Source organism: Pyrus communis, chromosome 11 (genome assembly GCF_963583255.1).
Source record: "Pyrus communis chromosome 11, drPyrComm1.1, whole genome shotgun sequence".
In the NCBI taxonomy this organism is placed as follows: Eukaryota; Viridiplantae; Streptophyta; class Magnoliopsida; order Rosales; family Rosaceae; genus Pyrus; species Pyrus communis.
The window spans coordinates 19,402,502-19,414,883 of NC_084813.1; the positions used below are offsets into that span (position 1 = coordinate 19,402,502).

General features: G+C 39.7%; 3 protein-coding genes across 3 annotated transcripts; all 3 read left to right on the forward strand.

The window, feature by feature from the left end:
* Nucleotides 1-509: 509 nt before the first annotated feature.
* On the forward strand, nt 510-4,346 carry LOC137708397 (calcium-transporting ATPase 12, plasma membrane-type-like). The gene is made up of 2 exons (XM_068447458.1): nt 510-1,212; nt 1,309-4,346. Exons 1-2 carry the CDS (start codon nt 856-858, stop codon nt 4,048-4,050), a joined length of 3,099 nt encoding a protein of 1,032 aa, XP_068303559.1. The 5' UTR covers nt 510-855; the 3' UTR covers nt 4,051-4,346.
* Nucleotides 4,347-4,859: 513 nt separating this feature from the next.
* Nucleotides 4,860-6,267, forward strand: LOC137749487 (chlorophyll a-b binding protein 151, chloroplastic-like; the record flags this gene model as incomplete). The annotated part of the gene is given in 2 exon segments (XM_068489585.1): nt 4,860-4,990; nt 5,473-6,267. Coding segments are annotated over 2 exon segments (783 nt in total), but the record flags the coding sequence as incomplete, so codon positions are not given.
* Nucleotides 6,268-11,353: 5,086 nt separating this feature from the next.
* LOC137709146 (uncharacterized) lies at nt 11,354-11,743 on the forward strand. Its single transcript, XM_068448267.1, has one exon. It carries the CDS (start codon nt 11,354-11,356, stop codon nt 11,741-11,743), a length of 390 nt encoding a protein of 129 aa, XP_068304368.1.
* Nucleotides 11,744-12,382: the final 639 nt, after the last annotated feature.

The window sequence follows — 12,382 nt, forward strand, 5'->3', positions numbered from 1 at the left end:
TTTTACTTCTCACATCCCTTAATAATTTATGTCCGTAGATCTTCTTCAATTCATCCGATCCGACGGTCGAAGATATCACACCCCTTTTGTTTTGGGCAAGGAAAAACAAAATAACTACACATTGTATTTTGCTCTCTTGATCGCGTAGAATGGGTCTCCACTTTTGCCAATTTTCCACAGCGACCGCGTGCCAATTTTCCAATATGCGACGTCTTCGATCTATATGACCTCCGGGCGGTACAAAGTACCCGTCTTCCGTAGAGGCAGGTAGTAACTTAACTTTTAAGAGTCTGTTCAAGATAGCTTTGCTTATTCAGTGCTTGGGTTGATAGGAAGTGGACAATGTCCACTTAGGCTCGTTGGAGTGAACAACTCTCCAAATCTATTTTCAATTGCCATATCAAAACGGTGCGCTTGAAAAATAAGAAAAGAAAAAGAGAAGTCGACTAAGTAATACCAGACTTCCGGTGCATAATAGAAGCTCTTAGTCACTCGAGTTACAAACTCCTCGTGTATATAGTGTGAATAGAAAGAAGGAAATAGACGTACAAAAGGCTCCTATCAAACCGGGGAGACAAATTTTCATGGTAATTTACTATGTGTACTTTCCTGGTTGCTTTCCATGCAAGAGGGGTATACTTTTCATTTCACTCGGAGCCTATATATATGTGGTTTTACTGCTAGCTAGCTATGCACATTACTCACAACCAGTTTAGGAGGAGTCTAATTGCATACATTCTCATCTTACCAATCTTGCTTTAAACCTCTCATTCGCTGCAAATCCGCTGCAAGAGATCAAATTTTCTCGATTTCTTGTCTGATCATCTCTCTAATTTTCTTGTGTGGCAAGGAAATATGGCCGTCGAGCCAAATACAGAGGATCAAGCTACTGAAGGTGCCTCCTCTCTTACTGCTGGCTTGCTTATACAGACCATCGAGCACCGGGGAACCTCGCTTAGACGTATTGTTCTAGGCATTTTGTTTTCATCCCGCATTAGGAAAACCATACGTCTGCGCAAAGCCTCTAGTTATGAACCTTTAGCAACAGCACCAACGGCACCTGGTGCTGCCTCTGACCATGTGATTGACATCCCTCTCCAGGAAAGGTTTTCGAACAACGTTGCCAGAATTGTGAGGGAGAAGGACTTGAACTCATTCCACAGACTTGGTGGTGTTGACGGCATCTTGCCACTTCTCGGGTCTCAATTTGAGGTAGCAAGCAACCCGTAGAATAACTATTTCTATAATCTTGTACTTGATACATAATGATTCTACTTCAGTTGATTATAATGGAGTACTTGTTTGCAGGATGGTGCCGTTGATGGTGGTCAAAATCCGCAAGGATGGAACGTTACCAAGTCCCCAGTTGATGCAAAAGGTTTCTTGTACTTTTTGTTTGAGGCGTGCAATCAGTACACGATTTTTTTCCTCTTGCTCTCAGCTGGGCTTTCATTCGCCATCGAATTCATGAGCCAAGGAGTCAAGTACGGCTGGCATGACGGTGTTGGCATACTAATTGCGGCGCTCTTACTTATTGCTTTCCCTTCTGTGGGGAAATACCGCAATCAGAGAAAGCTGGCGCGGAAGCACTTGCGGTATAGGAGCAGACTGATGGTGAATGTTGAACGAAGTAGCACAGAAACTACACCAATTACCATATCTGATGTTGTGGTGGGTGATATAGTTCATTTGCAGGAAGGAGACCGTGTTCCTGCTGACGGTTTGTTCATAGATCATGGTGAGGAACTGGTGCTGGATGAGGTGTTGAGACCGAAAATTGATTGTGAAAATAATCCATTTGTTTTTTCGGGTTCAATTGTTGTGAAGGGTCGCGGCCGCATGATTGTTACATCCATTAGTGCTAATACAGCTTTTGCTGAGGTGCTGAGCTTGGTGGCTGATCATAATCCAAAGGAGAAGACACTGCTACAAGCTTTGATGGACAAACCGAATGCTTGTATGGATTATCTTGCATGTTGTGTCTCGATACTGATTGCGATTGTGATGTTGATACGCCTACTAGTCTTAAGGAAGCACGAAAACTACAATGAGGGGCCAGAGCTGAAAGGGAAAGTTTCAATGAATCTTGTGATGAGGACCATTGAGAAGATCTTCTTGAAACCTCAAGGAAAGGTTTCCATCTTAGCAAGTGTTCTCGCAACCGCGGTAATAGGGATACAACATGGGATGCCTTTTGTGATTGCAGTTGCCCTTTTTCAATGGAGCAATAAAGCGGCCAAAAATCAGGCAGTACCACAGAATCTATCAGCTTGTGTCACCATGGGACTCATAAATGTCATCTGCATCGAAACAACTGCAGAGCTAATGTGCCCGACGGAGGTCAAGGAAGTTTGGATCGGTGAAGAGGATTTAAGCTTTGGTGAAGTGAACTCGGAAACTGACCAAGTTCTTGAGGCACTGCATCAGGGGATTTCAGCTACCGCGTCACCAACAAATGATCTGCTCATTTCTTGGCTGAGCACCAGATGGGGTAGTAACGCGGCGTTACTGGATCGAAGATTTGAAACCGTTGGAGAGAGACAATTGAGCTCTGACGAGAAATGTGGAGGGATCTTGGTGAGGAAAATCGAGAATGATGAGCAGATTATGCAACTTCACTGCGACGGAGATGCATCAACAATATTAGGCATGTGCTCACGTTACTATGATAACAGAGGGGAATGTCACAATATCGGAAACCAGAAGAGAAAACTTGAGCAGGTGATCAAGAAGATGGAGAAGGATGGCCGGAGACCGATTGCATACGCGTACAAGAAAACACAAGCTGAAGAACTTGCAGGAGATGGGCTGATTTTGTTGGCACTTGTCGGTCTTAGATGTCCATATCAAGAAGAGCTTAGACTGGCGGTGAAAGCTCTTAGAGAAGCTGGAGTAAGCATCAAACTGGTGTCAGAGGATGAGCTCTCGATAGTGAGAGCTACAGCTTCGGAACTTGGGATCTCCCCTGCCTCAGATGACAAGGTAATTGAAGGTCAAGCTTTCCGAAGGCTCAATTCCATGGAAAGGCCGGATGCGGTGGATTTGATCTCTGTGATGGGAAGTTCCCTCCCCAAGGACAAGTTTCTCATGGTGGAGGGGCTAAAGAAAAAAGGTCGCATAGTTGCATTCTACGGAGGTCTGACCATACGCGACACTCTGACCTTAAAAGAAGCTGATGTAGGAATCGTGCACGATATCTGGAGAACCGGGATGGCCAGAGAGAGTGCCGATCTTATAATCGGCAACGGCTGTTTCTTAAGCAAGATTGTCAACTCTGGTGCTTGTGCCTACAACAACATTCAGCACTTCTCTCAACTTCAGCTCACGGCTTGCATATCCGGTTTACTTGTAACCCTAGTCGCCACAATGCATTCGGGAGAGTCCCCGCTAACAGCAGTTCATTTGATTTGGGTGAACTTGATCATGTGCCTTCTTGGTGGCCTCATGATGGTGATGGAGTTACAAGGCACCTTACAACACATTCAAAGACCTGAGGGGAGGACCGAGTCGCTTATAACCAAGGTCATCTGGAGAAACATAGCAGTTCAAGTTTTGTATCAGGTTTCCGTCTTGCTGATCTTACATTTCATGCCGAGCGTGAATGAAGGCGTCCGGAATACCATGATTTTCAGTACTTTCACCTTATGCCAGGTCCTTAATCTGTTCAGTGCCATGGACTTGGTGAAAAAGGAAGTGCTGGTTGTAGTCCTCCACAGCCATTGGTTTCTGATGGCGTTGGGTGCTGTTTTGACAATGCAGGTCATCGTTGTTGAGTTCGGAAAAGGACTAGCTAGCTGTGTGAAGTTGAATGCACTGCAGTGGCTAATCTGTTTCACTCTGGCTGCTCTTTCGTGGGGCTCTGATCGGGCCATCAAATTCCTTTCAGCTCACCTCCAAAGAGCAACTTCGGCACTGATGGTGAGCTCACGCGTTGGATTCTCACATCGCCACCGCAGATTATACATTCTTATTTGGTTGTTCCTCATCTTCTCTGTATCATCATACTGTTTCCACCCAGAAAATTCTCGACTCTCTATGTATATCCGCTGAGACGCAGCCGTAGACTCCCGGTCCGCCGGGAAGGGATTTTTTCTATTGATTTTTTACTGTAAATATAGTAAATAAACCATGTCAAGTAAATTTGAATCCTCTTCTTCCACTGCAAACTACTCCTTGCCTGCTACTGTTTGTTACTGCTTTGTCAAAAACTACTGCAGCAATGTAATTCTTCCACAGCAGCCAACGAATAATTCGAAGATTGATACACTCTGTCTTCTTAGTGAATCACATCCACCGTTAAATTCCATCGGTTAGAAGAGGTGATTATGAATTTATGAGACAGAGGTTGAGGGTCAAAAGGATAGGAAAAGATTTAAAAAGACTTAGAAAGACTTGAAAAGAAACTCTAAGAAAAGATTTGGATTACTTGAATCTAACGGACGACATGAGATAAAACTGAATGCAGTAACGTTCTAGAATTCATATAAACAACTTCACTTAAAGGTTTTTATTGTTGTTGTATCCGTGGACCTGTCAAATATTTGTCTTTTGGTCAACTTGTGGCCCCTATTCACCAACCACAACCATCGCAGCAATTGCGTGCCACGTGGCAAAGAGATAACCCCCCTCTCTATGCATCAATCAGATTAGAAATCGAAATCCATTTGAGAACGAATAGGATGCTGCTGACGTGTAGATTTCCTAATCCACATCATCTTCAACTCCCCGTTTTAACATCCCTGCCCTCACCAAAGTTCAAAGCATCTCAGCAGGCTTGCTTAATACCACCAATACTTAGAAAAGAAAAAAAAAAAAAAGAAAAAAAAAAAAAAAAGCAGCAAGCCATGGCAACCTCTGCTATCCAACAATCAGCATTTGCTGGCCAGACTGTTTTGAAGCAGTCGAATGAGCTCGTCCGAAAGATCGGCGGCCTCGGTGGCGGCCGCTTCTCCATGCGGCGCACCGTCAAAAGTGCTCCCCAGAGCATATGGTAAGCACCTTGGTTTTAGCCTCCTCAACACATCCTATCTTTCTTTCCAAGCAACTCTACTAAAATTTCCATGTGTGAATATAAGCGTTTTCTAACTACATTTGACACCAAAACTTACAAACAATTTTGGGTTGCAAAAGTACTTTTTGGAGAAGCACCTGTTGTGTATTTCATCAGAAAAATTTCTGCATGTTTATAGTAAAAGGCTAAAAACACTTGTAGCAAATGCGTTTACGAGCAGAAGTACTTAAAATATACATCATAAATTGTTGGAAGCTAATGTCAAAAATATTTTTTAGCATTGAAATAAAAAAGATGTTTAGATTACAATGTCAGAATCTTTAACAATTCAATTTAGCTCAATGTATAACTATAAAGCTACATTGTTACAAGAACATCGTGATCATGCAGCACTGAGAAGCTTACATCATAGATGATCATACCTCTTGAGCTAACACTTTTAACGGTAACTGACAAAACAGGTACGGCCCAGACCGGCCGAAGTACTTGGGACCATTCTCCGAGCAAACTCCATCATACTTGACCGGTGAATTCCCCGGTGACTACGGATGGGACACTGCTGGACTATCTGCAGACCCCGAGACATTTGCTAAGAACCGTGAGCTTGAGGTGATCCACTCCAGATGGGCCATGCTTGGTGCACTGGGATGCGTCTTCCCAGAAATCTTGTCAAAGAATGGCGTCAAGTTCGGCGAGGCAGTTTGGTTCAAGGCTGGATCTCAAATTTTCTCTGAGGGCGGCCTTGACTACCTTGGCAACCCAAACCTTATCCATGCTCAGAGCATCTTGGCTATCTGGGCTGTCCAGGTTGTGCTCATGGGATTCATTGAGGGATACAGAGTTGGTGGAGGACCACTCGGTGAAGGACTTGACCCACTTTACCCAGGAGGTGTCTTTGATCCACTTGGACTTGCTGATGATCCTGAAGCTTTTGCTGAACTGAAGGTGAAGGAACTTAAGAATGGGCGTCTGGCTATGACCTCGATGTTTGGATTCTTTGTTCAGGCTATTGTAACCGGAAAGGGCCCAATCGAGAACCTCTTTGACCACGTCGCTGATCCAGTGGCCAACAACGCATGGGCTTTCGCCACCAACTTTGTCCCTGGAAAGTGAAGAAACCTAAATCCATGGCTGTTCATCTGTAACATTACCCAAACTTATTGCTTTTGTTGAGGTGTTCTTGTTGTGGACTCCACTAGTTCCGATGTAATTTTACTAGAAACTGCTTGAATTGAAATCGCTGTATCCGGTAAAAACACCGAGCTCCTTTGTGTAATTTGTCTAACTGTGCTGCACATTCAAGAATTCCTGTCAATAGATGCATGCTTTGCAGTAGTAGGGTATATCTAAACCAGGAAACAAATGGAGGATTTTGAGCAGCGGTGATTTTGAGCCAGATTTTTCAGTTCGACATTTACTGAGTTTGTTATTCTTTATACATAGATTCACAAGTCACTTTCAGAAGATAATTGTCTTCCGATGCTGATTGGACATCAATAACAACAAGATTGCTTCAAGTGCCAACTGTAAGAGGTCTTCTTCTTCCCCTTAACGCTTTTAGAAGTCTTTGTTAAACTAACACAACACGCATCTTCAATTGCTAAATATCAAAGTCATTTCTCCCATATAATTCTTCAAATATCAAATTTCGCCAACGACACAGAAAGGTTCATCATGAATGAAAATAAAGCCTAAGTCGAAGCCTAGGGCTCTAATACCACTTGTTGTAGTGCAAGCAAAAGCGAATTCTAACAAGACACCAAATATCAACGTCATAGGTGAAAGCGTATAAATAAACAATCTCACAATAAGAACACAAGAGATTAACGTGGCTCCGCAAAGCCTATGTCCACGGGCAAAGCACGGTTAGAAATTTCACAAAACAAACAAAGACTACATAAGAGTTTAATCTTCCAACCCAAATCCCACGGATTACAAACCCTAAATAAAACGAGTAGAGAACCCAAAACAAACAGCGAGGAATTCTATGAAAGAATTTAAACTCGGGTTTGAAACACTATTTGCATAAGCTCAACTCAGTTAATGATGAGTGAGGTATGGACTTCATTATATAGAGATTACAAGATGAGGTTACAGTATAAACATATCACGTAATTACATTTGAAATTCAAAACTGAGTTACACAGAAGTTTTAGATGAGGAAGGATTGTGATTCCTTTCTATCTGTCAAAGAGTGTGAAGATTATCCAACTTGTGCAGTTGACTTGATGAGGGTGAGTTGATTAATTCGAAATGCTGGAGTTGAGATTGCTGACTTGGAGTCCTTTGCCATGGATTGCTGACGTGGAAAAATGTCTTGAATATTTGGTTTATCATTCTGGTCTGCATGAAGATATTTACCATTTATGTTGATTCTTTTTGTGTGGATAGATGGTTGGTGCACCACCGTGTGTGTATATATTCTGGTAGTTGATTTAGGCTTCGGGTATTTCCGCCTAGCAGGCTTATTATTGATATGGATTATCTTGATAATCTTCTTATGGTGCTCATTTGGTTGGGTTGACATGCTTAGACCATATTTATGCTGTCACAGTATTAGTGTTTATAAAAGAATTCAGAGCTAGACATTCTTGGCATTATATACTTGCAGTTGCAGGTGATGCAGCTTCGAGGTTCCGTGGCGGAAAGTTTCCTCTTTCTTCAGAAACTTAAGGCAAGAAGATGTTAAGGAGCACCTTGTTTGGTACCAAGAGAGTATAAAGTGTATATTGTTTTGCTTCTGCAAGAGAGAACTGTGATGAGAAACTGAAAATTTCTGAAGGTGATTTTGGAAGAGACTTCGCCTGCCCGGCAGTTTCGTGAGATGGTTTGTTTGCATTTCATAGGTACCCTGAGGATCGGTATTTCATAGTACTGTTCATAAACAACTTCTTGTAGTTACATTTTATATGGTGGAAGAATTTGCTCCTACCTCCCTACTGCTTGTGGCTGTAGTGGACAAAAGGCTCGAATGCTAACGGATGTAATTCCGGTACTAGCTTATGTTTGATGCAAGGTGGGAAGGTTTTGCAGCTGCTGGGTCTCCCCATCTCTCCTAAACTTCCTCCATTCTTGGGCACCAGCTATATGAGACAGAAACTCGTTCCACTCCTACGGAATGGCTCGGAGGTTGAGCTGTTGAAATTGCTAATTGTATTTTCGGCCCTGTATTGGGCGACTTTGGCTCCCAAAGAGTAGGAATATCGTTTGTATTAAAAAAAATGAGTTAATTTAGATTTTAAGGTAGATAGTTGAAGTTCATGGATGGGTCAGTTTTTAACTTTTTGGTAAATAATGGGTATATTGCACCATAAAGGAACTAGAAGGAGAGGAAAGTAACTAAAAACAAGAAGAAGAAAGGAGGGTGGTTGAAATTATTGGATGGCAGCCCATATCAAGAAGAAACCATTATATATTTAGTTGCATTTGTAATGAAGAGATTTGAGTTTCTAGATATTTATTTGAAATACAGAAAGTCATGAATTGGAGAAGTTAAGTTGTAAATAAATAATATATGTTGTTAGTTGTATTATTTTTTTCAATAAAAGGAAGAATAAAAGGGCAATTAGTTGTAACGATTTGTTTTTTTATGTTTGGCTGCAGAAATGATCAGATTTTACCGTCATTATATCATCTTTATGTAGTCGTTATGTTATCGTTGTGTCATCAATATATGATTAATATGTCGTCGTTACTAAAAACTGATTATTTCTGTAATCAAATGTCAAAAACTAATTACCCTGCTCCCAATGATGATTGGTTTTTGGGTTCAAGTGCTTGGTTGTTTTCAAGGGAAGAAAATAGAGAAGGCCATCCACTCTTCATGGGAAAAGTTGATTCTTCACAGAATTCGTGAGGTTTGCATTGGATTTGGACCCCCACATGCCCTCCATTATATGACTTGATCTTTTGCTTACACATGCCCTCCAATCACTCACTACCGTTCTGTTGTAATTCAATCTCAATTATTCCATACATACATGCATGCATACCAAACCTTCAATCCCAAGCAACATAAGCATTTCTCAACCTTGTTCTTTTCTTTTGAAACAGCACAATCAAAACTACTACAATCTGTGCAAGTTTGAGTCTCGCAAAGTTAGCTAAAGCAATGCATTCTTTTTTCTGTATTTAAGTTCAAATCTTTTTCCTTATAATTTAGTTTAAGTTAGGAAAATGATAACCACATATTGATTAATTGAATAAATCAAACAGAAATAACGAATAAAATTAAACATAAAAGCATATGGAGTTAAAAAAAAAAAAAAAAAAAGTGTGGTTTTTATTTTCTTAAATTAAATTAAAATATCGCTCGATCAAAATTTTATTTTTTTTCGCAATAATAGAAGTCTTGTTCCACTTGTTTGGTTAGTTTTGGTGCTGGACCAAATGGTATTTTTAGCACCTGTTCTCTCGGTCACATGCCAACTACCAGTGTTTTAACAATACAAATTCTCCAGATTTCTCCAAATATAGCATCTGCATAGATTATCCGCTTCATTCCCCATTTCCCTGCTGACAAGTCCACTGACTTCAAGAAGCCTAGTAAGTGAAAGTTTCGTGATTTCCACTCTTCATACATATATCTATCATATCTCAAGGATTTTTGGGTGTCACCAGTTATATACAACAATTATATGTCTGTATATAGAATTTTAATTTAAACATACTCTTCATCATGTGATTAGTCATCCGATAAGAGAAATAAACACAACCAATTACGTGTTGAGAGAGATTAACATATAATTGTATAAATCAGAACCCATAACTTATATGGTCTCATAGACCCTAGCAAGAAGCAAGAAAATGATAAATAGCATCACACTGAAATTACTTCTCTCCATTTTGGTGAAATGTATCTGACCATAAATGTAAAAGACAAACAGAAACGTAAACCTTGATTTAGAACCTTGTTATTTATTAGTGAATGCCAGCCCTCTTCATATATACAAATGAAATGGGCACAGCTATGAAGGATTACTCCCAATTTTTGGCATGTGCAAATGTTCCCATAGAAAACACCATAACTCCAAATACATATTCCATCTAATCCTTGTCTCTTCTATACATCCCCATCTTCAATTCATAAACTTCATTTTCGAAACTCTTCCAAGGAGCAATTTTTTACGCAACAATATTCTACTTTAAGGGTGGAGATTCAAAAGACAACATTAAAACAGTCAAATTAAGTAGGTATCAAATTCGTTATTCAAGTGAGTCGAACTTAAGATCTTCTACTTATAGATTGAGTAAAATACCACTAGATCGTAGTACTAGTATAATTAGGTATCAAACTTTAGGGATGGAGATTCGGAGGATACCACACACAATGACTCCATAATAATTAAGTATCAAACTCTTCATTAAAGTGAGTCGAATTTAAGATTTTTTAATTATAAATTAAGAGAAATACTACTAAATTGTAATATCAGTAGCAAACCCTAATAAAAATTGAGAATGCTGATTTTTAAAACAAGCAGGTACCCAAAAAAAAAAAAAAAACACTCCTCAATATCACTCGTCTGTAGAACGAATGAAATCGTATACATGAATACACACACAAAGAAAAGCAAATTGAAAATTTATCTGAAAATGTTAGATTCAACTGTTTGATCTCTGAATCTTGGGAGAAAATAGGGAAGGGGAGCTGATGGGTTGCAGAAGGTGTTGGTTGTGGCCGGTGTAATGGGGGTTTGGGAGGTGCGACGCCGACGACTGGTGGTGAAGGTAATTTACTTTTGTTTATTTTTTAATTGGTAATTAACTATTTTACTATTATTTTAACAGAAAACTGAATGGAAATGACTAAGATTGCAAACTTTGCAAAACACAGTGATCAAAAAGATTTTTAACCAAAAAGAATACATTTTTCCCCAAATGCAACCCAGTGATAAAATCAGAGTCATCGATGCCAACAGTGTCTTAAAAAACAAGAGGACACAAGGCATGACCTAACAGTTGATTCTCCAAAACTCCATTCCAAATGCTTGCTTCCATTTCATTTTGGACATTTTTTATTGCACTCTAGCTTTTTCCAAAAGTGCTTTTGCCTACCCATCCACCAACCCAGCCTTCTCTAGGCTAGCCCCTTAAACCTTTCCCATTGGATTTTTGCAGCACAGTAGCCGATTCTTATTTATATTACATAATCCGAAGTCCATAAAGAATATATTATAAATACCCAATATTCTTGGTAAAATGCAAAACAGGAAACAACCCATCTGCTATATATACACACTCATTTCGTTTTGGCCCTTCAGCACCAATTATAGCCAAAACAAAGTATAAAAAATAAAAAAATAACCCACCAAACCCTACAAATTACTCAAAAGCTGCTTTTCAATGGGCAGCCAAAGTGATTCTGATCCAACCGTGGCTTCACTTTCCTCCATTGCTCTGTTGCAAGAGAGGTTCAGGCAGCTTGAGAAAGTAAAGGAGAGGAGGGAGGAGCAGCAGCTTCTGCAGAAGTTATCTGAGACTGATCATCAAAGGGTTGTTTGCACAACAAGGCATTTTGATCATCAGCCTGCAAAGTTCCCATTCGATTCCGATATAGTCGTTCCGGTTTGTCCAAGTGCTCCTGCAGATCATTCACTCTCTCTAGGGCTTAATCTGCAGCCATCTTCCACACACTCATGGCCTAACAACACAAAAGCAGCTGCTGCCGCAGCAAGTGCTTCTGCAAAAAGTTTTGACAACTCAGACCTTATTGACACCTCTCTTCATCTGTAGACAAATTCCTACTGCCTTCAGTTTGTTTGTGTAATATTTTGTTTGTGTAATATTTTAAGAGTATGTAACTAATTATATGACGGAATTAATGTTTATATTCATCTAAATAATGAAATAAATTAAAAGAAGGAATGGAGGAGCAACATGCTAGCTGCTCTTCTCTTTCATTTTTCCCTTTTATTTGCTGGTTTTTGCTTCACAAAATTAGCATGTCAACACATATGTTTTTCAGATCATTATTTTGAGTTTATAATGATTGGTGATGAGTACAAAAAAATTCATCAAGGCCAAAAAATCACATAATTGAGAATAATTAAAGAGTAATAAACAGAAATCTCTACATAATCAATCTTTGTGATGAAGCTTAATTTTGATGGATATTTTAAATATGGATTAAGGTTTATTGCTGCCTTTGACAGAAGATTAGAATAAGTTGTTCTTTAGAAATTCGAAAACTCAAAAACAAAACTCTAAAAGGCGGTTTAATAACTATTTCAGGGAACATACAATGAATGATGATGGATGAACAAGGACTAAGGAAGGAGCGTAGAATGGTACACAAATAAAAATTGAAAAACTACAAAACAATTTTAGTAAGTTTTTGTTTCTAGCTTTTGTTGGACTAAGGAGGGAGCGTAG